The following is a 26,593-nucleotide window of genomic DNA, read 5'->3' as shown; positions in this document are numbered from 1 at the left end:
ATTCTTTAGAGGGTTTTTTCAGTTTTATTTTGCTGTTTATTCAATCCAGAGGTTAACCTGTTTTCAAAATGATCTGTCTACCAATTTATAAAATCATGGAATTCTAAACTATGACTATTAAACTTGCTAAGACTCCTGGGGTTCACTAGTATAATTTGTATTTTAGTCTCACCAGAAATACCTTTTGGCAAATTCTTGACTAATTCTTCATTGGACTTCAGTTATGTAGTTTCAAGAGAGCCTATCCTTTTTGTGAATCACATTCATTATTATTCACTTGACATTTGTCAATGATTTTTATGAAATTTTGAGACATTTGGACATAACTTTGTTTAAAAAGAATAAATAGATGAGGGAGACTCAAGAGGATTACAGTCTCTAGTTGGATTTGGTGTTAAGGGGTGTGTGCTTAGTCGTTCAGTTGCGTCCGACTCTTTCCAGTCCCATGGTCTATAGTCCACCAGGCTCCTCTGGGGATTCTTCAGGCAAGAATACTGGAGTGGTTTGCCACTTCCTACTCCAGGGGATTTTCCTGACTCTGAAATTGAACCTGCATATCTTATGTCTCCTGCATTGCCAGCAAATTCTTTATCACCAGCACCACCTGTGAATTCCCCAGAACTTGGGAGAGGACTTACATAATGAAAAGGTTTCATTTAAGGGATGTAGTGGGAGAAGGCAATGACACCCCACTCCAGTACTCTTGCCTGGAAAATCCCATGGATGGAGGAGCCTGGTAGGCTGCAGTCCATGGGGTCACTAAGAGTCAGACACGACTGAGCGACTTCACTTTGACTTTTCACTTTCATGCATTGGAGAAGGAAATGGCAACCCACTCCAGTGTTCTTGCCTGGAGAATCCCAGGGACGGGGGAGCCTGGTGGGCTGCCGTCTATGGGGTTGCACAGAGTCGGACACAACTGACACGACTTAGCAGCAGCAGCAGCAAGGGATGTAGTGCTAAGTCGCATCAGTCATGTCTGACTCTGTGCAACCCTATGGACAGTAGCCCACCAGGCTCCTCTGACCACAGGATTCTCTAGGCAAGGATACTGGAGTGGGTTGCCGTTTCCTTCTCCATAAGGGATATAGGGCTTTGGCTAAATGACTGGCACTCATACCAACAAGCACTAGAAAACAATATAGAATTTCAGCTCTGAGAAGAACAGTTCCAAATAGATGCTGTCTCTCTAAGTAAAGAGAAAGTAAGCATGTGAATTGACTCCAGTTACCTTGTTGCTCAGTCCCCAGGTTTCCAGTAACATTCTCAGAACGTTGTATCTAGAATTTCTCACAGGCAGTCAGGATTTTGCCAGTACATGTCTGTGAGAATTAGTATACTCTCAGAAATCCAAAATTAGGATTACAGTTCCTGAGACGTCATTGTAAAGATCAGGGGAGTACAAATAACCTTAAAACTGGAATCCAGGATAATGTTTTGGTCCATCAAAAAACAAAATACAACCCAGCACATTTGAAGATTTAATTGGTTTTGATAGGTGATTCATGAATCGGAAAGCATCCATCTAGCAACTAGAAGGGAGCTCTGATGAATGATAGAAAAAATGAAGGATTTTATAGAAAGGAGAGTGGATCCAGAAACTCATTAGCAAAGGAAAGAGAGGAATATTTTGATCCAGAAGCAAGGATCTTACCTTGCAGATTACTTCCTCTTCCTGTGGGGGTAGGAGCAGGGCCCAAGAGACCTCTTACTTCATTGCTGCTGACCAAGAAATTCCAAACTGTTTGATTAAGATTACACTTCTGGTGAAGGTCATAAGTGCTGTCTGGTTAGGTATTAAATCTAGGATTGGCGTGGTGGGCTTTAGCACATCACCAAGTGATACCATCTTGAGCCTGTGGTTTTCCTCTTTAATGGGCCCCATACATAATATAAAACTTTTCTGTTTAAAAATGGCAGGAAGATAAAATTATACTAACAGTCCTCTGAGTTTTGATATAAAGGTCCAGAATGCTAAGCTGAGGCTCCTTTAATAAATCTTTCCTCTGATGCAGATTATTTTTGAAGACTGAGTTATTGCTGAGCCTATGCTATGCTATGCTAAGTCACTTCAGTCGTGCTCGACTCTGTGTGACCCCATAGACGGCAGCCCACCAGGCTCCCCCATCCCCAGGATTCTCCAGGCAAGAACACTGGAGTGGGTTGCCATTTCCTTCTCCAATGCATCTAAGTGAAAAGTGAAAGTGAAGTCACTCAGTCGTGTCTGACTCTTAGTGACCCCATGGACTGCAGCCTACCAGGCTCCTCCATCCATGGGATTTTCCAGGCAAGAGGACTGGAGTGGGGTGCCATTGTCTTCTCCGGCTGAGCCTATAGGTATTTGATTAAAACACAGTGGCTTGATCATTTGCTTTCTAGTAACCTGTTAGTCTAAAAGGGCAGCAACATATTTTAAAGTTATTGTATCTTAGGGGTTTTGGTTATATGTTTTGTTTTCAACTATTTTATTTTAGAGGGCTTCCCTGGTGCCTCGGTGGTAAAGAATCTTCTTGCCAATGTAGGAAACATGGGTTTTCTCCTTGGGTCAGAAAGATCCCCTGGAGAAGGAAATGGCAACCCACTCCAGTATTCTTGCCTGGAAAATCCGTTGGACAGAGGAGTCTGACGGGCTCCCATCCATGGGGTTGCAAAAGAGTGACATGACTTAGCAACTAAAAACACCACCATTTTATTGAAGAAAATTCTGACTTACTTTTGTATGTATAAGTATATATCAAATTTGAACCCTGCTTCTCTAAAGGTATCAGTTGCAAGTAATTTCAATGAAATTTTGTAGTTTCCTTGTTTAGTCGCTTAATTGTATTTGACTCTTTCAAGAGCCTATGGAATATAGCCTGATAGGCTTCTCTGTCCATGGGATTTCCCAAGCAAGGATACTGGAGTGGGTTGCATTTCCTTAATTCAGTCATAAAATCAAACTAACTAATGGTAGATAATATATGCTATAGATACTTTGTGTTGTAATTGAATTTCATCTCTTACATTATAGAAACCTATATATGTAGTCCAATCTTACAGTTTATAAGACAACCTAATTGTGAACAAGACGGACCATTTTACTCAGGTGCTTTTAAGTTTAATATAATGCAGTCTTTACTTTGTTTTCTGTGCATTTGTAATTCTAAATGCAAGAATTACTTTTAGCAAGAATTTTTTATAAACTAACACATTCTAGTGTTTCTAGGAAAGATTTGTTCTCCAATTTGCTGCAAAACTTTTTACTCTCTCTAATAAATCTTTTGTCTTTATTCAGTTGCCTATAAATATTTATTTACAAATATTATTTTAAGTTTCATGACTTCCTTTTGTGTCATCTTAAATAATGTCCAATAGATAAATTAGCAAAGCATACTTAAAATAGTAAAACAAAAAAAAAGTCTATCATTTTCTAACCGTTACAAATATATTTTCTTAGATTTTATTATTGGAAAAGTCCTTTATATCACCTTTTTGAAGGATTTTTCTCTATACATAAAATTCTGGTTTCACAGTTTGTTTTATTTCCTCCTCATTCTAAACTTTAGTTTGTTATTTCTTTGTCACCTGATTTCCATAATTTTGATGAGAATCTTTGGTCCTATGACTGTTTTTCTTTGGCTGCTTTCAAGATAGTATCTGTATCTTTGATTTTCAACAGTTTGACTGCAGTGTTCTTAGGTGTGGTTATCATTTTGTTTACATAGTTTGGTCTTTGCTGCATTCCTTAAATTCTAACTTTGTGTCTCATAAAATTGAGCCATTTCTGACCATTATTTCTTCAGATAATTTTCTGCTCTAATTTATCTTTTATTTCTTCCCTGGGAATCCAATTACATTACTTAAGATGTTTTCACATTTGTTCCCAAAGTCCCTGAACTCTGTTCCTTTTCCTGTTTCTTTTTTCTTTGTTTTTCAAATTGGATAAATTCTACTGATCTGTGGTCATGTTCATTGACTCTTTCCTCTCACTTTCATCTATTTCATGATCCATCCGGTGAATATTTTTCAGATATTTTAGTTTTCTATCTAATTTTTAAAATATTTTCTGTTACTCTACTGATTTTCTTCTCTGATTATTAGAAGCATTATTTTCCTTCACCTCACTGATTACAGGAGCTGCTTTAATCTTTGTCTAATCATCTTTACATTGATCATCTATATGCTAGCAGCTCTTGGGTATTGTTTATTTGTTTCCCATGAAAATACGTCACATTTTTCTGCCACTTCACATACTCAGTAATTTTGTATTGTATTCTGTTTATCATGCTTTGGGGTGAAGCCTTGGATTCTCTTGTACTCCTCTAACAATATTGCTATTCTTGTTCTAGCAAGAAGTTAATTTGATTCAACTCAAAAGGCAAACTCGATCACCCTTGCTGTTGGCAGTGATTCAAATCTTAGTTCAGATTGCCTTTATTCTGCCCTATGCATACGCCGTTCAGGTGTCAGCCAATGTGTAAATTTATACACACAATTTTTAGTTTCTTTTCTCTGTCTCTTCTGGGATTTCCCAGTCAGCCAGAGCAATGTTTAACCAAATACCTTGGCACACTATGAACTGGTCAAGTTGATTCATGAAATTAACTACCACACCATTTTCAGCTCATTGTTACCTTCTGGAAGGCACACATTGCTCACCTAAAGAATTCTCATTTTCTATTCATTAACTTTCATGTGACTTAAAGTTACAAACCATTGATTACAGTTTATTCTTTTTGCACAGATAGTCCCTCAAATCTACTTGTATTTTTAATCTTCTGTTTCCCTAATAGTGGTGTCAAATAAAACTTGCTATGATGATGAAAATCCTCTGTATTCTATATCTCCACTATTCTAATATAGATTGAATTTGTTGTATGTTGCTTTGAACTCTTGACATGTAGCTAGTGTGATAAAGGACTTTAATTATTGATTTTAATTAATTTTACTAAATTTTAAGTTTAAAGAGCCACATGTGGCTAGCGGCTATTACACAGACAGTGCTACACTTATTATGTGCATGTCCTCTTTGAAAACAATATATATTCAAGTCTTCTGTCCCTTTTTTATTCAGCTTGTTTGGTTTTTGGTGTTGGATTGTATGGACTGTTTATAGGTTTTGGATATCAACCTTCCTGGTCATATAATTTGCAAATACTTTCTCCCATTCTGTAGTTTATCTTTTCATTTTGCCAATGGTTTCCTTTGCTGTGCAAAAGCTTTTAAGTTTAGGTCCCATTTGTTTGTTTTTGCTTTTATTTCATTCACTTTAGGAAATAGATCCAAAACAATTACTACAGTTTATTGTCAAAGAATGTTTTGCCTATGTTTTTGTTCAGGAGTGTTATGGTTGCTGATCTTCCATTTAGGTCTTAATCCATTTTGAGCTTATTTTTGTGTTTAGTGGTAGAGAATGTTCCAATTTCATTCTTTTAAATGTAACTATCCAGTTTTCCCAGCACTACTTGTTGAAGAGACTGTCTTTTATCCTTTGTATATATTTTCCCCCTTTGATGTCTATTAATTGACCATATGTATGTGAGTTTATCTCTTGTATCTCTATTCTGTTCCATTAATCTATGAGTCTGTTTTTGTGCCAGTACTGTACTGGTTTGATTACTCTAGTTTGTAGTATAATCTGAAGACAGAGAGTGTGATTCCTCCAGTTTTGTTTTTCTTTCTCAAGATAGTCTTGAATATTTGGGGTCATTTGTATTCATGCAAATTTTAAAGTTATTTATTCTAGCTTTGTGAAAATGCCATTGGTATTTTGATAGGGGTTGCACTGAATCTATAGATTGCTTTGGAGATTACAGTCATTTTAATAATATTAATTCTTCCAATCTGAGAATACAATATATCTTTTCATCTGTATGATTTACACTTTCTTTCATCAGCATCGTGTAGTTTTCAGAGCACAAGTCTTTTACCTTCTTAGGGAGGTTTATTCCTAGATATTTTATTCCTTTTGATGTGATGATAAATCTTGTCTTTCTGATATTTTGTTATTAGTGTATAGAAAAGCAACAGATATCTGTATATTAATTTTGTATCCTGAAACATTATTAGATTCATTGATGAGCTAGAGTCATTTTCTGCTGGCATCTTTAGGATTTTCTATGTAAAGTATCAGGTTATTTGCAGACAGTAAGTTTTGCCACTTTATTTCCAATTTGGTTTCTTTTATTTTGTTTTCTCGTCTTATTTCTTTGGCTAGAGAGTATGCAGATAGCCAACAGCAGCATGAAAAGTTATTCAGTAACACTGATCATCAGGGAAATGCAATCAAAATCACAATAAGATATCACCCACACCTGTCAGAATGGCTATTATCAAAAAGAATATAAATAATAATTGTTGGCGAGGATGTGAAAAAAAAATGGAATCCTTGTACATTGTTGGTGGGAATGTAAATTGGTGCAGCCACTGTCAAAAACAGTATGAAAGTTTCTCAAAAAACTAAAAATAGAAGTACCATATGACCTAGCAGTTTCACTCCTGGGTATATATATATCTGAAAGAAACAAAAACACTAATTGAAGATTACACCTGCATCCCACTTTTCATAAAAGCATTATTTATAATTGCCAGGATATAGAGCACCCAAGTATCTAACAAAAAATGAAAAGATAAAGAAGATGTGGTGTATGTATATATATATATATATATATATATACACACACACACACATAATGAAAAGATGAAAATTTGTCATAAAAAGAATGAAAATTTACCTTTTGCAACAACATAGATGGACTTGGAGGGTATTGTACTCAGTAAATAAGTCAAACAAAGACAAATACTTTATGATATCATTATATATGGAATCTAAATAATACAACAAGCTAGTGAATATAACAAAAAAAGAGAATAATATTTATTGAGAATAAGGTAGGGTTACCAGTAGGGAGAGGCAGTGAAGGAGGGGCAATTTCAGGGTAGGGTTAAGAAGTACAAGCTATTAGGTATAAAATAAGCTACAAGGATATATATACAGGCAATATAGTCAATGTCTCATAATAACTATAGATGAGATACAAACCTTTAAAAATTGTTACTCACTATATTTTACACTTGTAACTTGCATAATGTTGTATATCAACTATACTTCAGTAAAAAAGTAAATAAATAGAATGTATCTAACTTTAGTGAATTTTTCTAATACAGTTATCCCTTTGTATCTGACAGTTCTGCATCCTTGGATTCAACTAAGTTTGGATCAAAATATTTGAAAAAGAAATTCCAGAAATTTTCAAAAAGCAAAACTTGAATTTACTGGCTGGCAGCAACTATTAACATTGTATTTACATTGTACTAAATATTATAAGTGATCTAGAGATGATTCAAAGTATTTGGGAGGTGGTACATAGGTTATATGCAAATTGTTGTTGTTCAGTGACTAACTTGTGTCTGACTCTTTGCGATCCCATGAATTGCAGCATGTCAGGCTTCCCTGTCCTTCACTACCTCCTAGAGTGTTCTCAAACTCCTGTCCATTGAGTCAGTGATGCTGTCTAACCAACTCATTCTCAGCTGCCCTCTTCTCCTGCCTTCAATATTCCCAGCAAGGTCTTTTGCGATGAGTCAGCTCTTTGCATCAGGCAGCCAAAGTATTGGCATTTCAGCATCAGTCCTTCCAATGAGTATTAAGGGTTGATTTCCTTTAGGAAATACTGTACCATTTTACATGAAGAACTTGAGCATCCTCATATTTTGTTATGCATAGAGAGTCCTGGAAACTGAAGGACAGTTGTAATTTGCTTTGATTTATTCAATTAAATCAAGCTGATTTATTCAGTTAAATCAGTTATGGGGTGATACTATATGTAAGATTTCATGGTAAGCATGATATTCACTTCCTTTCTCAATCTTAGCATTTCTTAAAAAAAAAAACAACTTTTCTGTTACTTTTTTAATATCTGAAAGTTATTGATTTCTTCCAATACACACAAAGTCAAAATTCTTTTATCTTTACTACCATATAGTAAAAAGTAAACTAATGTGTTCTCACAAATGGTCTCTGCAGTCATTGCCCTTTTACAGTCTATGTTAAAATTATTTTACGTCCATCTTTTTCCCATGGAAATTGTTATTACAAACTCAATTTTGCCACATTTCTGGTTTCTACCCCTTAATTATTTTCTGGGAAAATTATTTTTATCCTTGTCAAAGGCATTCCTCTTAATCTCTGCTAATTTCTAAGTGTTGACAATTAGTACTAATTGAATTATGTATTGTTGATCTCTTTTATAGAAATTGGGCTTCTCTTGTAACTCAGTTGGTAAAGAATCTGCCTGCAGTGCAGGAGACCCAGTTTTAATTCTTGGGTCTGGAAGATACCCTGGAGAAGGAAATTGCAACCCACTTCATTATTCTTGCCTGGAAAATCCCATAGACAGGGGAGCCTGGTGGGCTACAATTCATGGGATTGCAAGAATCAGACATGACTTAGTGACTAAACCACCACCATAAAATTAGCAAGTTATCTTATCTTTAATAGTAAGAACTCTCAATGAATGATTTCATATGCTTAGGTTTAAACTGTAGATGTGACCATTTCACACACTGATTGACAAATTTTACTTAATATTATAACACTTTCAGTTCATCTCATGATATTTTGGGTTTTATCATTTCAGGATCACCAAACAATTTTAAGAGCATGGGCTGTAAAAGATTTTGCTCCAAATTGCCCTTTGTATGTCCAGATCTTAAAGCCTGAAAATAAATTCCATATCAAATTTGCTGGTAAGTTTGACCTCAAATGAGATCCTTTAAACCTTTCCTCAAATTCTTATTGTCATTGTAAGAGTTATGCTTCTGAAATTAGTGGTAGTTAATTATATCCATGTTTCTGTAAAACAGGATTTATTTTTTATCATCTACTTGTTATAAGAGAATTAATTCACTTTAAAATGTGAATCTTTGTGGTAAGTCCTTACTTTTTTATATAACTTGGTGATTTTGGTAACTGAACTTGCTGAACATTCTAGTAAGCTTAATTAGATTAGCTCTGATAGTTGAGTATGAAATATAGACACAAGTTTTAAATGTTACATAGATAGATAGATAGATAGATAACACTTTGCTATACGTTATTTTATATACATATAAACTTACCATAGAATAGAATAATATAATGTATTCAGGTAATTTAAATAGATTTAATTTGAGGGTAGATATTGAAAACAATTCAAGAAAAAGATACACATGAATTTTTCATACAAGTGCTGCTTTTAAAATAATTATCCACATGAGATTATGCTTTAAACTATTAGAAAATTGAACAATAAAATGGTACTGTATCATTTCCTAAGTGCTTCTGGAGGAACTAATTTTGATCCAGAGATAATTTATGTACTTTTTTTTCTCTTCAAATATAAGAAACTTTTTTTTGGATAAAATTTAACCTTAAAGGTTTAAAACGTCAAAAGTCTTTAAAAAGTAAATCATTTTAAGTATGTATTTGCAAAATGTATTTCCTTCAGAAGATTCACACATCTTACAATGCTTATCTATTACTGTATGATATTTAAATGCAATTTTATAAACACTGGGTTTCCTGGTGGCTCAGATGGTAAAGAATCTGCCTTCAATGCAGGAGACCCAGGTTCAATACCTGGGTCAGGAAGATCCCCCTGGAGAAGGGAATGGCTGTCCACTCCACTATTCTTGCCTTGAGAATTCCATGGATCATGGAGCTTGGCTGGCCACAGTCCATAGGATCGCAGAGAGTCAGACACGACTGAGTGACTAACACTTATAAACACTAAGAAGTTTTAAAGTAGTGATAAGAGTACCATGAAATTATTGCTATTCAATTTGTTCTGAGTCATCTTTTAGTCTTCCTACTAATGACATCATTTTTTTCTAAAGAAGTATCGGAAGTAAAGCAATGACTCAACTTTGGTGGCATTTTCTTTTCAGTTCAGTTCAGTTCAGTTCAGTCGCTCAGTCATGTCTGACTCTTTGCGACCCCATGAATTGCAGCGTGCCAGGCCTCCCTGTCCATTACCAACTCCCGGAGTTCACTCAAGCTCATGTCCATCGAGTCAGTGATGCCATCCAACCATCTCATCCTCTGTCGTCCCCTTCTCCTCCTGCCCCCAATCCCTTCCAGCATCAAGGTCTTTTCCAATGACTCAACTCTTTGTATGAGGTGGCCAAAGTATTGGAGTTTCAGCTTTAGCATCAGTCCTTCCAAAGAATACCCAGGACTGATCTCCTTTAGAATGGACTGGTTGGATCTCCTTGCAGTCTAAGGGACTCTCAAGAGTCTTCTCCAATACCACAGTTCAACAGTTAAAATAAATAAATTTAAATTAAAAAAAAAAAAGCATCAATTCTTTGGTGCTCAGCTTTCTTCACAGTCCAACTCTCACATCCATACATGACCACAGGAAAAACCATAGCCTTGACTAGACGAACCTTTGTTGGCAAAGTAATGTCTCTGCTTTTGAATATGCTATCTAGGTTGGTCATAACTTTCCTTCCAAGGAGTAAGCGTCTTTTAATTTCATGGCTGCAATCGCCATCTGCAGTGATTTTGGAGCCCCCCAAAATAAAGTGTGACACTGTTTCCACTGTTTCCCCATCTATTTCCCATGAAGTGATGGGACCAGATGCCATGATCTTCGTTTTCTGAATGTTGAGCTTTAAGCCAACTTTTTCACTCTCCCCTTTCACTTTCATCAAGAGGCTTTTTAGTTCCTCTTCACTTTCTGCCATAAGGGTGGCGTCATCTGCATATCTGAGGTTATTGATATTTCTGCCAGCAATCTTGATTCCAGCTTGTGTTTCTTCCAGCCAAGCATTTCTCATGATGTACTCTGCATATAAGTTAAATAAGCAGGGTGGCAATATACAACCTTGATGTACTCCTTTTCCTATTTGGAACCAGTCTATTGTTTCATGTCCAGTTCTAACTGTTGCTTCCTGACCTGCATACAGATTTCTCAAGAGGCAGATCAGGTGGTCTGGTATTCCTATCTCTTTCATAATTTTCCACAGTTTATTGTGATTCCCACAGTCAAAGGCTTTGGCATAGTCGATAAAGCAGAAATATATGTTTTTCTGGAACTCTCTTCCTTTATTCATGATCCAGCGGATGTTGGCACTTTCATCTCTGGTGGCATTTTAGAATCTGTTTTAAAGAATATTTTTAAAGGACTAATGAGAGATTCTGAGCATGTAAATGATTTTGGATGGTACCAGGGCTTCTTTAAACCTGTTTCCTAAATCAAAAATTAAAAACAACAGGGGGTGGGCCCACACTGAAGCTGAAGTGTCTTGGTCTCCCAGCTGGTTCCCAGGGGTGGGCAGGGCAAACAGACCAGAGGGGGAGGCCTGAGCAGGGAAGACGAGGAAGATGAGGAGGTCTGCTGGAGGACAAGGGTGCACCCCGGGCCTCTTGCCAGAGTAGCCCCAGTGGTGGGAGCCAGACAGTCGGCCCAGCTGAGAAGGAGGATCACCAGGCAGTGAACAGCAGAGGAGGAGGTGCTCATAGCTGGGAGCAGAGCAGAGATTTGGAACTTCAGACATCACATTTCTTACCTCATGATGGAAAGTGTGTAAATTAAATGTCAGGAGGAAACCAGGCTGTAGAAATTTAATCCAGTCAGTGTACCTCCAACCCTACAGCTGAACTCATCCTTGTCAGAGATCAAGCCCTGAGCCTTTGGAGTAAGAGCACTGACTCCAGTACCCTACACTACCAGAGAACTGACCCTAGGGAGTATCAAATACTAAGAACTCACACAAAAGAAACCACTTGAATACAAGGCCCAATATCACCCCACCACCAGTAGCACCCTGTGCAGGAAACCTCATCTAAACAACAAACAAAACAAAAATACAAACCCAATCATCAACAGACAGGATTATCACCTCACTCAGCCTTGCCCATCAGAGGAAAAACAAACAAACAAAAAAACTCAGCACAAATCTTTCCCTATGCAAAGCTTACACAAACCACTGGGACCAACCTTAGGAGGGCAGAAAACAAAAAGAAGAAAGAATTCAGCCTTGAGGCTTGGGAAAAGGAGACCTCAACCACAATACACTAAAATAATAATAATAATAAAAAGGCAGAGAAATACTACACAAATGAAGAAACAAACTAGAAACACAGAAGTCCAAATAAATGAAGAGGAAACAGGTACATTACCTAAAAAAAATTCAGAATAATGATAGTAAAGATGATCAAAAACCTTGAAAACAGAATGGAGAAAATGCAAGAATCAATTAACAAAGACCTAGAAGGATTAAAGAATAAACATACAGAGACAAACAACACAATTACTGAAATTAAAAACACTCTAAAAGGAATAAATAGCAGAATATCTGAAGCAGAAGAATAAATCAGTGAGCTGGAAGATGTAGTGGTGGAATTAACGTCTGAAGAGCAGAATAAAGAAAAAAAAAAGAAAAGAAATTTGGCAAAACTAATACAATTATGTAAAGTTTAAAAATAAAATAAAATTAAAAAAAAAAAAGAAAGAAAAGAACTGAGCATAGTCTCAGAGACCTTTAGAAACAAATCAACACACCAACATTTGAATTATAGGGGTCTCAGAAGAAGAAGAGAAAAGAAAGGGTATGAGAAAATTTTTGAAGAGATTATAGTTGAAAATTTCCCCAACATGGAAAAGGAAATAGTCAATCAAGTATGGGAGGTGCAAAGAGTCCCATACAGGATAAATTCAAGGAGAAATGCCAAGACACATACTAATCAAACTAAAAAAGACTAAGCACAAAGAAAGAATATTAAAAACAGCAAGGGAGAAGCAACAAGTAACATACAAGGGAAACCCCATATGTTTAACAGCTGATCTTTCAGCAGAAACTCTGAAGGCCAGAAGGGAATGGCAGGATATATTTAAAGTACTGAAAGGGAAAAATCTACAACCAAGATTACTATACCCAGCAAGGATTTAATTCACAATTGATGGAGAAGTAAAAAGTTTTTCAGACAAACAAAGTCAAGAGAATTCAGTACCACCAAACCAGGTTTCCACAAATGTTAAAAGGACTTTGTAGCCAAGAAATATGAGTAGAAAAAGATCTACAAAATCAATCCCAAACAATTAAGAAGATGGCAATAGGAACATATATATCAATAATTACTTTAAATGTAAGTGGATTAAATGCTCCAACCAAAAAACACAGCCTGGCTGAATGGATACAAAAGCACGTCCCATATATATGCTGTCTACAAGAAACCCACTTCAGACCTAAACACACATATGAACTGAAAATGAGAGGATGGAAAAATATATTCCTTGCAAGTTGGAAGCAAAAGAGAGCTGGAGTAGCAATCCTCGTGTCAGAAAAAATAGACCTTAAAATAAAGAAGATAGGGAAGAACACTACATAACGATAAAGGAATCAATCCAAGAAGAAGACATAACAATTGTAAATATCTATGCACTCAGCATAGGAGCACCTCAATACATAAGACAAACAGTAACAGACATAAAAGGAGAAATTGACAGAAACACAATATTAGTAGGAGACTTTAACACCCCACTCACATCAATGAACAGATCATCAAAACAGAAAATTAATAAGGAAATGCAAGTCTTAAAAGATACATTAGATGAAATGGATCTCATTAATATCTTCAGTATCTTCAGTCCAAATGCAGAAGAATACACCTTCTTCTCAAATGCACATGAAACATTCTCCTGGATAGACCACATCTTGGGTCACAAGTCAAACCTCAGTAAATTTAAGAAAATTGACATTGTATCAAGCATCTTCTCTGACCACAATGCTATGAGACTAGACATCAATTATGAGAAGAAAAAAAAAAAAAAAACACTGTAAGAAACAGAAACACATGGAGATTAAACCAGCATGTTTCTAAATTACCAACAGGTTACTGAAAAAATCAAACAGTAAATGAAAAAATTTCTAGAAACAAATGACAATGAATATACAACTCAAAACCTATGGAATGCAGCAAAAGCAGTTCTAAGAAGGAAGTTTGTAGCAATACAATCCTACCTCATGAAACAAGAAAAACATTAAATAGACACCTAAAACAACTGGAAAAAGAACAACAAAAAAAAGTAGAAGGAAAGAAATCATAAATATCTGAGCAGAAATAAATGAAAAAGAAATGAAAGAAACAAAGGTAAAGATTAAAAAAACCAAAGCCTGGTTCTTTGAGAAGATAAACAAAATTGGCAAATCTTTAGCCAGACTCATCAAGAAAAAAAGAGAGTAGAACCAAATCAACAAAATTAAAAGTGAAAAAGGAGAGGTTACAACAGACAATGCAGAAATACAAAGGATTATAAGAGACTATTATGAACAAGTATATGGCAATAAAATGGATAACCTGGAAGAAATGGAGAGATCCTTAGTAAAGTTCAATCTTTCAAGACTGAACCAGAAAGAAATAGAAAATATGAACAACCGAATTACAAGCACTGGAATTGAAGCTTTGAAAAAAAATCTCCCCAAAAACAAAAGCCGAGGACCACATGGCTTCACAGGAGAATTCTATCAAACATTTAGAGAAGAACTAAGCCCTATCCTTCTAAAACTCTTTCAAAAAATTGCAGAGGAAGGAACACTTACAAACTCATTCTACAAGACCACCATCACCCTGATACCAAAACCAGTCAATGACAACGCAAAAAAAGAAAACTACAGCTCAATATCACTGATGAACATAGATGCAAAAATCCTCAGCCATATTTTGGCAAACAGAATTCAGCAACACATCAAAAAGCTCATACACCATGATCAAATTGAAAGGTAAAAACCATATGATAGTCTCAATAGATGCAGAAAAAGCCTTTGACAAAATTCAGCACCCATTTATGATTAAAACTCTTCAAAAAATGGGCATAGAAGGTACCTACCTCAACATAGTAAAGGCCATACATAATAAGCCTACAGCAAACATTATTCTCAATGGGTAAAAACTGAAAACATTCCCCTTAAGATCAGGAACAAGACAAGAGTGTCGACTTTCACCTATATTATTCAACATAGTTTTGGAAGTCCTAGCTATAGCAATCATAGAAAATAAAAAGAAATAAAAGGAATCCAGATCGGAAAAGAAAAAGTAACGCTCTCACTGTTTGCAGATGACATGATACTGTACATAGAGAACCCTAAAGACAGTATCAGAAAATTGCTAAAGCTAATCGGTGATTAGCAAAGCTGCAGGATACAAAATCAATACACAGAAATCACTTGCATTTCTTTTTTTTTTTTTAATTTTATTTTATTTTTAAACTTTACATAACTGTATTAGTTTTGCCAAATATCAAAATGAATCCGCCACAGGTATACATGTGTTCCCCATCCTGAACCCTCCTCCCTCCTCCCTCCCCCTTCCATCCCTCTGGGTCGTCCCAGTGCACCAGCCCCAAGCATCCAGTATTGTGCATCGAACCTGGACTGGCAACTCGTTTCATACATGATAGTATACATGTTTCAATGCCATTCTCCCAAATCTTCCCACCCTCTCCCTCTCCCACAGAGTCCATAAGACTGTTCTATACATCAGTGTCTCTTTTGCTGTCTCGTACACAGGGTTATTGTTACCATCTTTCTAAATTCCATATATATGCGTTAGTATACTGTATTGGTGTTTTTCTTTCTGGCTTACTTCACTCTGTATAATATAAGAATGAAAAATCAGAAAGAGAAATTAAGGAATCAATCCCATTCACCATTGCAAGAAGAAGAAATAAATACCTAGGAATAAACTTACCTAAGGAGATAAAAGAACTGTACACAGAAAATTATAAGACACTAATGAAAGAAATCAAAGATGGCAAAACAGATGGAGAGATATTCCATGTTGCTGGGTAGGAAGAATCAATATTGTTGAAAATGACTATATTACCAAATGCAATCTACAGATTCAATGTGATCCCTATCAAATTACCAATGGCATTTTTCACAGAACTAGAACAAAAAATTTCACATTCATATGGGAACAGAAAAGACCCCAAATAGCCAAAGCAGAATGGAGCTGGAGGAATCAAGCTTCCTGATTTTAGATTATACTATGAAGCTACAGTCATCTGGACAGTATGGTGCTGGCAAAAAAACAGAACAGTATACCAATGGAAGAAGATAGAAAGCCCAGAAATAAACCCATGCACCTATGGTGCCATATTTTTGACAAACGAGGCAAGAATATACAATGGGGCAAAGACAGCCTCTTCAATAAATGATGCTGGGAAAACTGGACAGCTCCATGTAAAAGAATGAAATTAGAACACTTCCTAACACCATACCCAAAGATAAACTCAAAGTGGATTAAAGACCTAAATGTAAGATCAGAAACTATAAAACTCATAGAGGAAAACATAGGCAGAACATTCTATGACATAAAGCAAGATCCTCTATGATCCACTTCCTAGAGTAATGGAAATAAAAACAAAAGTATACAAGTGGGACCTGGTTAAACTTAAAAGCTTTTGCACGGCAAATGAACTATAAGCAAGATGAAGAGACAACCCTCAGAATGGCAGAAAATAATAGCAAATGAAACAACAGAGGATTAATTTCTAAAATATACAAGTAGCTCATACAACTGAATACCAGGAAAACAAAGAACCCAGTCAAAAAGTGGGAAAAAGACCTAAACAGACATTTCTCCAAAGAAGACATACAGATACATAACAGACTCGTGAAAAGATGCTCAACATTGCTCATCATTAAAGAAATGCAAGTCAAACTTACAATGAGGTATCACCTCACACTAGTCAGAATGGCCATCATCAAAAATTCTACAAACAATAAATGCTGGAGAGGGTGTGAAGAAAAGGGAACATTCTTCTCTGTTGGTGGGAATGTAAATTAATACAGTCACTATGGAAGACAGTATAGAGATTCCTTTCAAACTGGGAATAAAACCACGATGTGACCCAGCAATCCCACTCCTAGGCGTATACCCTGAGGAAACCAAAATTGAAAAAGACACATGTATCACATTATTCAGTGCAGGACTCTTTACAATAGCTAGAACATGGAAGCAACCTAGATGTCCATCAATAGATGAATGGTTAAAGAAGTAATGGTACATATACACAATGGAATATTACTCAGCCATAAAAAGGAGCACATTTGAATCAGTTCTAATGAGGTGGATGAACCTAAAGTCTATTATACAGAGTGAAGTAAGTCAGACATAGAAAGATAAATATCGTATTCTAATGTGTGTGTGTATATATATATATATATATATATGTATGATATCTAGAAAAATGGTACTGAAGAATTTATTTACAGGGCACCAAGAAAAACCAAAACAATTGCTCCAGATCCTGGGCCTAAAATCGACCCTTATCACTGATGATTCCACACCTATCAACCTCTTCAACACAGCCTTTGGTTTGCTGGGGCTCAGGACTGAGGCACAGCCTCCAGCCAAGAAGGCTGCCGTCGGGCCCAGCACCCAAGAGGGCTTGCTTCCCATCTGCACCACTGCCCCTCTAACCCTTGGAAACAGCTAGTTTGTGCCTTAGCTCTGTACTACACTGTCAAACAAAACTGACACTTATGGGGAAAAAAAAATAGCACCTCCTTTGCAGACTTTTTAATAAAATGGAAAAATAAATATGAAGTATTACAGCTAGTGCCAGTAACATTTGTTATTAACATTCAGGAAATGCCAATTATTTATCTCAAAAGCTTTTGTAACTGAGCTGCCTTATTTTTATTATTTAGGAAAAGCAGTATTTTTGCAAAGTTTTCATACCTAATAATGACTTGGTATGATAAAATTTTAGGATGGTAGCAGTGGACACAGAACTAATGAAGGTTCTTAAAATATGAATTTAAATTTGAGTGCCACCATGTACACTTTAGCCCAGCAGATGAGTAGTTTGGCTGCTATATTTTTCTTCTGTTAAGTGGCCATAATAATATTATGTCTTTTCATTGGTTAAAACTAGCAGTAGTGGTGAAATAAGTGATATCTGAGACATATTAGGTATTCAATAAATGGATATTGAATGTGGATCTCAAAACAATATATAGTTTGAGAAGACAAGTTGTGCTTTTGAATATGCTATAGCTGAAATTCAGAGCAGATTTTGGTTTTTCTCTTTAGCAAGTCATTGATGTGCTCACAGACAGACCAAACTCACTATCAAAATAGCCTATTTTTACAAACAAAAAATTACAAAGACTATTTGAATGTATTCTCTTTCACATTCTTATTTGGCTGTTATTTAGATAAATCCATTGAAATGAATGGACTGTTTTAAAATTCTATCCCAATAGTGTATCTCAGTATTTCTCATTTATGGCATCTGCTGAAATTCCTTTTAATAATATCTTCATTCATTTATGTAGTGAGCTTACACTATCTTGGAGGCACCCTTTTTATATTTTGAAAAGATAAAAGCACCTTGATTTCATTAAAGTGCCATAAAAAGCAGTTTGAGGTGATATATGAGACTCTCAAACCAAAAATAATATGTTTTATATCTCAGCATGAGGTTAAAGCAGTTATGGACTTAACCTTTCAAAAGGCATTGCATCAAACTGTCATTGAGTTGGTGTTGTAAGTTGTTAAAATAATGGCCTCCAGTGAGCCATGCCCCCTGTGTCTGTGGCCCATTGTGATTCCACATTGCAGCTTCTTCCTCAAGGAGGCACAGTATACTTCCCCACCCTTTGAATATGGGCTGTCTGGTCACTTGCTTTGACCAATATACTGTGACAAAAGCTGTTAATACATTGTGTGACTTTAAAAACAAAGCCTTGAAAGGCCATCCAGGCTCTGCTTGCCTGTGGTTGGAATATGGCCCAGACACCATATGTGAAGACTCTGATTTATTCTTTCCAAGGATGAAAAATCCCACGGAAAGTGAGACTTATCCATCCCAGGCACCCCACCTCACTGGTTCCCAACTCACCCATCAACCACTGATTCTCTTTCAAGTTGTTATTTTGCTGTTTTCTCGATAAATCCATTGAAATGAATGGATTGTTTTAAAATTCTATCCTAATACTTTATCTCAATATTTCTCATTTTTGGCATCTGTTGATGCTCCCAAGTCACCTATCAGCCAATGACAGAAATCATGCTGACCCACAGAATTTTGAGAAATGAAATGTTTAAGTCAATAAGTTTTGGAGTCATTTGTTATATAGCAATAGATAATGAATACTGTTTGTAATAAAACAATAATCATTTTAATATTAAAACATATTTACTTGTTATTGATTATATTTTGTCCTTGTAGTTTCACAGGTATTAAATGGCATGATTTTAGTTATCACAAGATACAAAGCATATTTTTATTTCCACTTATTTAATTACCTTCAATTCCCTTAAATTGTGGAACTCATACCCTGACAGTCATTGATGTATTTTTCAAAAGTAAACCCATGTTTTTAAAATGTGAAAGACAGAAACTTCAAAATTCAACTTACATGTATAGAAACTATTAGAAAGCAAAAACAGTTTAGCAACCTAGCAACTAGTACTCTATGCAGATATATCAATTGTGTAATTTGTGGATCACTATCTTCTGAACAAAATAACTATAGATATTCATTAAATTATGGAACTGTTACATTATATTTAAATTAATTATTCTATGAATTATTGTAACATTAGTTATAAATGCAATTAGCATCTACACTTTGATCAGATTCACAGAAGGAAATTCCATATGGACATGATTTCAGCATTAGAAAAGATATGCTCTTAGTCATATCAACAAGAGATGAAATTAAATAGTGAGCCTAGAGTTAGAAAGAACAAAATCCTACCCAGAATAAGAATTACAATAAAAGATTTCTGAATATAAGCCCTAGTACAAATTGTAATGAGAGTCAAGTAGAATAAAAATATTCTTCACAGATAATTTGTTTAATCACCATAAATTCCCAAAAAGAAAATAAACTCAAACTGGTTTATAAGAGAAAATCCTTCAGCAGTTTGTCCCTTTTTATAATAAATTTGTCAAAGTGAAAAGATAAATATTGCAAATTCTGGAATAAGACTGACTTCAGTCAAATTTTTCTTCTACTGTATAAAGACTGTATGTCAGATTTCTCAACCTCCCAAGCTAGAGTTTTTCAATATATACAGTGAGAGTAATAAGAGAAACTATATCTTAGGGTTGTTATGATTTAAAAAAGAATACTCAAAAAACATCAGCCACTAGTAATTAGTATTTATCAAATTGATGATTATCATAAATCTTGAGTACCAATGTCTCATGCTCTTAACAATTCTGTATTATCATTGTCTCCAGAAAAAGTAACTAAGGGTTTTCCATGAAGCTTTATAAAGAGTTTATTCAGTTCAGTTCAGTTTATTTCAGTGGCTCCATCATGTCCAGCTCTCTGTGACCTCATGGACTGCAGCACGCCATGCCTCCTTGTCCATCACCAACTCCCGGAGTTTACTCAGACTCCTCCTGTCCATTGAGTCGGTGATGCCGTCCAACCATCTCATCCTCTGTCGTCCGCTTCTCCTCCTACCTCAATCCTTCCCAGCATCAGGGTCTTTTCAAATGAGTCAGTTCTTTGCATCAGGTGGCCAAAATATTTAGCATCAGTCGTTCCAATGAATAATCAGAACTGATTTTCTTTAGGATGGACTGGTTGCATCTCCTTGCAGTCCAGTCCAAGGGACTCTCAAGAGCCTTCTCCAACACCACAGTTCAAAAGCATCAATTCTTCAGCACTCAGCTTTCTTTATAGTCCAATGCTCACATCCATACATGCTGCTGCTACTGCTAAGTTGTGTCAGTCATGTCCAACTCTGTGTGACCCCATAGACGGCAGCCCACCAGGCTCCTCTGTCCCTGGGATTCTCCAGGCAAGAATACTGGAGTGGATTGCCATTGCCTTCACCCATCCATACATGACTATTGAAAAAAACATAGCTTTGACTAGATGGACCTTTGTTGTCAAAGTAATGTCTCTGCTTTTTAATATGTTGTCTAGGTCGGTCATAACTTTTCTTCCAAGGAGCAAGCATCTTTTAATTTCATGGCTGCAGTCACCATCTGCAGTGATTTTGGAGCCCTAAATAATAAAGTCTTTCCTGTTTCCCTTGCTTCCCCATCTATTTACCATGAAGTGATGGGACATAAGGCCATGATCTTAGTTTTCTGAATGTTGAGTTTTAAGCCAACTTTTTCACTCTTTTCTTTCACTTTCATCAAGAGGCTCTTTAGTTATTCTTCACCTTCTGCCAGAAAGGTGGTGTCATCTGCATATCTGAGATTATTGATATTTCTCCCAGCAATCGTGATTCCAGCTTTTGCTTCTTTCAGACCAGCGTTTCTCATGATGTACTCTCCATATAAGTTAAATAAACAGGGTGACAATATACAGCCTTGACATGCTCCTTTTCCTATTTGGAACCAGTCTGTTGTTCCATGTCCAGTTCTAACTGTTGCTTCCTGACCTGCATAGAGATTTCTCAGAAGGCAGGTCAGGTAGTCTGGTATTCCCATCTCTTTCAGAATTTTCCACAGTTTGTTGTGGTCCAGACAGTCAAAAGCTTTGGCATAGTTAATAAAGCAGAAGTAGATGTTTTTCTGGAACTCTCTTGCTTTTTCAGTGATCCAATGGATATTGGCAATTTGATCTCTGGTTCCTCTGCCTTTTCTAAATCCAGCTTGAACATCTGGAAGTTCACAGTTCAGGTACTGGCTTGGGGAATTATGAGCATTAGTTTGCTAGCGTGTGAGATGAGTGCAAGTGTGCCGTAGTTTGAACACTCTTTGACACTGCCTTTCTTTGGGATTGGAATGAAATCCAATATTCCAGTCATATTATTTTCAGGTTTTGCATATTTTCCAGAGAATAGGATTATGGGATTATATAAACTTGAATCATAACCTATTAAGCATATTATGGGAAATGATAATTAGAGGAAAATATGATTGATTAACATAGTTGACAAATTATAGAAAATATGTTAGCAAGTCAAAGTAATATATAAAAAATAATATATTGTCACCAGGTTGAAATTATTCTAGAAATAGATCATCATTTTAAAGGAGAAATAATATTCTCCTTTAAATGCTTCAGTGGATACAAAAAACAATAAGCATTTGAGAGAGAATTCAACATCCAGTCAAGATTTTTTTAAAAAGGAAATTTAAAAAATGCTAGGAAGCTACAAGTAAGGAACTTCTTAACATAAGGCAACTTATCTACAAAATAACCTAGAGGAAAACAAATATTTAATGATCATATATTGAGAGCTTTCTTTAAAATTAGGTACAAACAAGGGTGCATACCAAAACCACATGTACTCAGTGTTGTCCTAGAAATCCTGATGAGTGCAGTAAGGCTGCAAAAATAAATAGAAGGAATAAGCATTGGAAAAAGAGAAATAAAATTGCCACTATTTACATAAGATTCTCTACAAGAAAATTCAAAAGAATTTTTTTTTCCTAGAATGCCTTTTTATTAGGGAGTTCATCCATTTATGATTTCCAAAATTGAACCGATATTTCCCCTTTAAATATCCTCTATGGACTCCTGTCTTGTTCCACTAACTAGTCAGTATCTCCTGTTAGGTTTCTCATAACTATCTCAAAATTAATATATCTAGAGTCTGTTTCTCCACATTCTTCTCAGCAGCATATGCTTAGAACATAAGCCACAAACCCATGCAAAATCCACTCTTCTATTCTTTGTATCCAGTCCACCAGGTGCTGGAAGGTTACGCTTCCTGAATATCTCAGACTTATCCACTGACACAACCCTTGTCCATTCCATTATCACGTTTTGCTTAGGCTGTCTTAAAACTCTCCTTTTCCGTTTCTTCCTGAGTATTTACAAATTGTATCTCTAAGCTTATTGCTGCTCTTATATTCCTGTTTGCTATAACGATTGTCATTTGTGTATTGTAGTAGGCAGCAGCATTTCATACCTCTGATGTCAGTCTAAAGTCAATTGTTTTCTCCTTTCAGTATATTGATGACAGCATTCTATTACAACGTCATTATTTTTAAAACGACTCTAGTGGATTATTTTTTGTCAATCTCTGTAGATGAAAAATTGAGTGGTGATATAGCTTTGGTTATGTTAAATCTTTTTTCCTGTGAGAAATAATTTTATCAATGCTCTTCTTTTTTAGAAGTGGCAATTGGTACTGAAACATAGGAAGAGGTAATGGCAGTGTTCCCTAGCTATGACTAATAGAAATATGTGGTTTCAGAACATCTTGTCTTCTCTGTGAGCCTCTTGTGGGACTAGCAATTCTGGTAAAGCCTCTCCAAGGTCAAATATCTGATCTGAAATTACCTGGAAAAAAGATTATGCCTCCACATTGTTAAGTCCTTCATAAATTGTATCTCCCTAGTGACAAAACTGTGATGAAAAAGGCAAAACGTTATAGTAATTCAGGTTTCAGATGTGTTTCTGGATATATATATATATCTTTTTCTTCACTGTACATTCCAAAACTCATTAAAAAAACACACACACACAAACCAAAACAAACAGTCAAGAAAAAAAAATGTACTTTACTAGGAAAAGAACCATTTAACTAAAAAGCCTTGAATGAACTTAAAGAATGAACTGTACTCTGCAGTTTTTCAATTGAATCTAAACTCATTGCTACTTGTCTCCTGGTCAGATGAAACTACTCAGAAAATCAGTGTGAGATGAACCCTTATTACATGCATAAACTAATTGCTAGATTTATGTTCCCACTCATGACTCCCTCCTGCAAATAAAGTGCTACATCATCTGTGACCATTCAATTCCTTTTTCTTTATCAACTAATTTCTTTCAACTGCTGGGTTCTCTGGAAATTTCCCACTTCATTTAACAAATATAAGAAGGCATAAAAATCAAATTGATAAATTTTACCCACAAATAGGAGTCAAGAATGTAAACATAAGTTTGTACATAAATTTGTAGGAGAGACGAATATAAAACTCAATTTGTAAATGATTAGTGGATTTTCTATGAATTTTATTTCCCACGCTTTGATGCTGATATTCTCTAAGTAGCAGATTTTAAGTTCATGAGTGAAAGGAAGAATCAGAGTGTAGAAGTTAAGAGTTGAGTGAATAAAATACTTTCTCCTCTGCTGCTGAAGCACGCCTAGAAGAATGATTCATGATACTGGGGCTGTAGGAGTTATCTCTGGGATATTAAAAAAATTTTTTTTAATTGCAAACAAAGTTAAAATAGGCAAAAAGAAAATTGTTTTTAACAATATCATTGATGATACTTTATAAACATACTTTTCTTATAGTAGATAATCACGAATAGCTACCATTATAAAAACAATATGTTTAAAATCGCGCACGCACACACACACACACACACACACACATCTTGTGGAAATGATTTTACTAAAAGTTTGCTGCTGCTGCTGCTAAGTCGCTTCAGTCGTGTCCGACTCTGTGCGACCCCATAGACCGCAGCCCACCAGGCCCCGCCGTCCCTGGGATTCTCCAGGCAAGAACACTGAAGTGGGTTGCCATTTCCTCCTCCAATGCATGAAAGTGAAAAGTGAAAGTGAAGTCACTCAGTCGTGTCCGACTCTTAGCGACCCCGTGGACTGCAGCCTACCAGGCTCCTCCGTCCATGGGATTTTCCAGGCAAGAGTACTGGAGTGGGGTGCCATTGGTTTAGCCACCATCAATTTTTTGCTGAAGCAACAGATACTCCAGTGCCTCAATTTCTTCTTCACAAAAGGAAAATGAAAAAATATTTCCAAGCAATATAAATATTGGAAATTATCTTAGCTGTTTCTAAATAACATATGTATGTGCAAGGCTTGGCTTTTACCAAATGGTGAGGTGTGAGATTTTCATGCTGAATAATTTCTTCATTTCCCATACACACCCACATAAACACCATGTTAAACTTTATTCTTACAGCCTACTTAAGAACATAATGCTTTGAATTCTTAACTCTCAAAAGATGAATTACCGAAATTTTGAAAATTCTCCATTTTTAGATGGAAATAATTTTTCTGATTTTTTATCTTATTGTGAAGATTGTCAGAAACCACTTAACATAAGGCCATGTTCAAACTCAGCACAATTTGAAATTCTTTATTTTTTGTTTGTTTCTTTTTCCTCACTATTTTTTACTTTGTAAAAATCAAACATAACATAGTTCAAAAATTATACAATGAAAATCTGTGTTGCCTCCATTTATATTCAGTGATGAACATTTTCCCACATTTGCTTAATCTTCTCTTTGTGTGCGCACACACACACACACACACACACAATAACACATACACACTCTTTTACATAAGCATGTTTTTTTCTAAGAATGACATTCCTGTTACATACACAGGATAACATTTTCACCTCTAAGAGGTGAAATCAATATTTTATTTTTTATTGCATTTGCTTTTCCATTTATTTATAGGAGTAATTTTAGATTACCAGAAGCATGGTATGGATAGTACAAAGCACTTCTATGTACCTTTGATATCACATAACTTCTTGGAATGTTAGCTTCTTATATAGTCTTGGCGCACTCAATCAAGTTTTTTAAAATTACATTGGTGTAGATTATGTTTAAGTTAAATGCATTCTTGTATTTTGCTCCTCCTAATAAAATATCAATCACATATTTGTGTTTCATTTCTGTGACTGTTGCAAGTTTAATATATGGACCAAATCATATTTCCTGCTTGTTCTCTTTGAGCTTGGGTAGTTGCTGTTGACCACTAGGGATTTCAAGCCATTTTCTTGGGGACCATTTATAATTTAATTAAGTCAAAGCATCTTTGTGCTTTTGCCATCAGTTTTCTTATAGTTGTATATGTCTCAAAGACTCAGTTTCATAGTTTTGAAAATCAGAGAAGTGTTGTCCTTCTGTATTAGGATAGTGCCAGGCATATTCTATCATATCCTAGACATAGGATTCTCAGTCTGTAAAGTAGTTTCTTGTTCTGAATGTTTCATAAAGAAGACCTGGTACATATTCTTTTATTCTTACTTACTTATTCAAAACATTTTTATTGGGTCATATTGTGAGCAACAAATTGTTCCAGGAAGTCATGGTACACCAGGGATGCGTGTGTGTGTTTCACGTTGTCCGACTCTTTATTGAACCCATGGACTGTAGCCTGCCAGGCTCCTCTGTACATGGGATTCTCCAGGCAAGAATACTAGAGAGAGTTGCCATTTCCTTCTCCAGAGGATCTTTTCAACCCAGGGATCCAACCCACATCTCCTGTGTTGGCGGGCAGATTCTTTAACACTGAGCCACCTGGGAAGCCTAAGATGGACTAGCTGTCTGTTCCAATGGCAGATTTTCTAATTTCCTTTACCTCTAACCCTTTAAGAGGGCTTTCCTGGTGGTTCAATGGTTCAGAATCCTCCTGTCAATACAGGAGACACAGATTCTATCTCTGGGTCAGGAAGATCCATTGGAGAAGGAAATGGCTACCCACTTTTCCAGTATTCTTGCCTGAGAAATCCCAAGGACGGAGGAACCTGGTGGGCTACAGTCCACAGGATCACCGAGTTGGACATGACTTAGCAAATGAACAGCAACAAACAACTCTTTAATAACCAGAATGTGCATTTGCTTTCCTTCCAAGAATAACACCTGAGTTGAGCTTATTCTTTCTACAGAGATCTTGAATTATAACCTTAGAACCCTCCTCCCTGAGCCT

General features: G+C 35.8%; 1 protein-coding gene across 6 annotated transcripts in view; it reads left to right on the top strand.

Moving 5' to 3' along the window:
* The window catches only part of KCNT2 (potassium sodium-activated channel subfamily T member 2), a 428,512-nt gene that overhangs the window by 234,562 nt on the left and 167,357 nt on the right, over nt 1-26,593 (top strand). For all 6 annotated transcript variants that reach the window (XM_044943221.2, XM_025286125.3, XM_025286126.3 and 3 more), the window contains exon 13: nt 8,619-8,727. In XM_044943221.2, the coding sequence (XP_044799156.1) occupies nt 8,619-8,727 (109 nt within the window). The remainder of the gene's footprint in view (nt 1-8,618; nt 8,728-26,593) is intronic.

This window comes from Bubalus bubalis, chromosome 5, assembly GCF_019923935.1.
Source record: "Bubalus bubalis isolate 160015118507 breed Murrah chromosome 5, NDDB_SH_1, whole genome shotgun sequence".
Taxonomy (NCBI): domain Eukaryota; kingdom Metazoa; phylum Chordata; class Mammalia; order Artiodactyla; family Bovidae; genus Bubalus; species Bubalus bubalis.
Note: the sequence above shows the minus strand (reverse complement) of the source record. Positions and strands in the feature narration are given on the sequence as shown.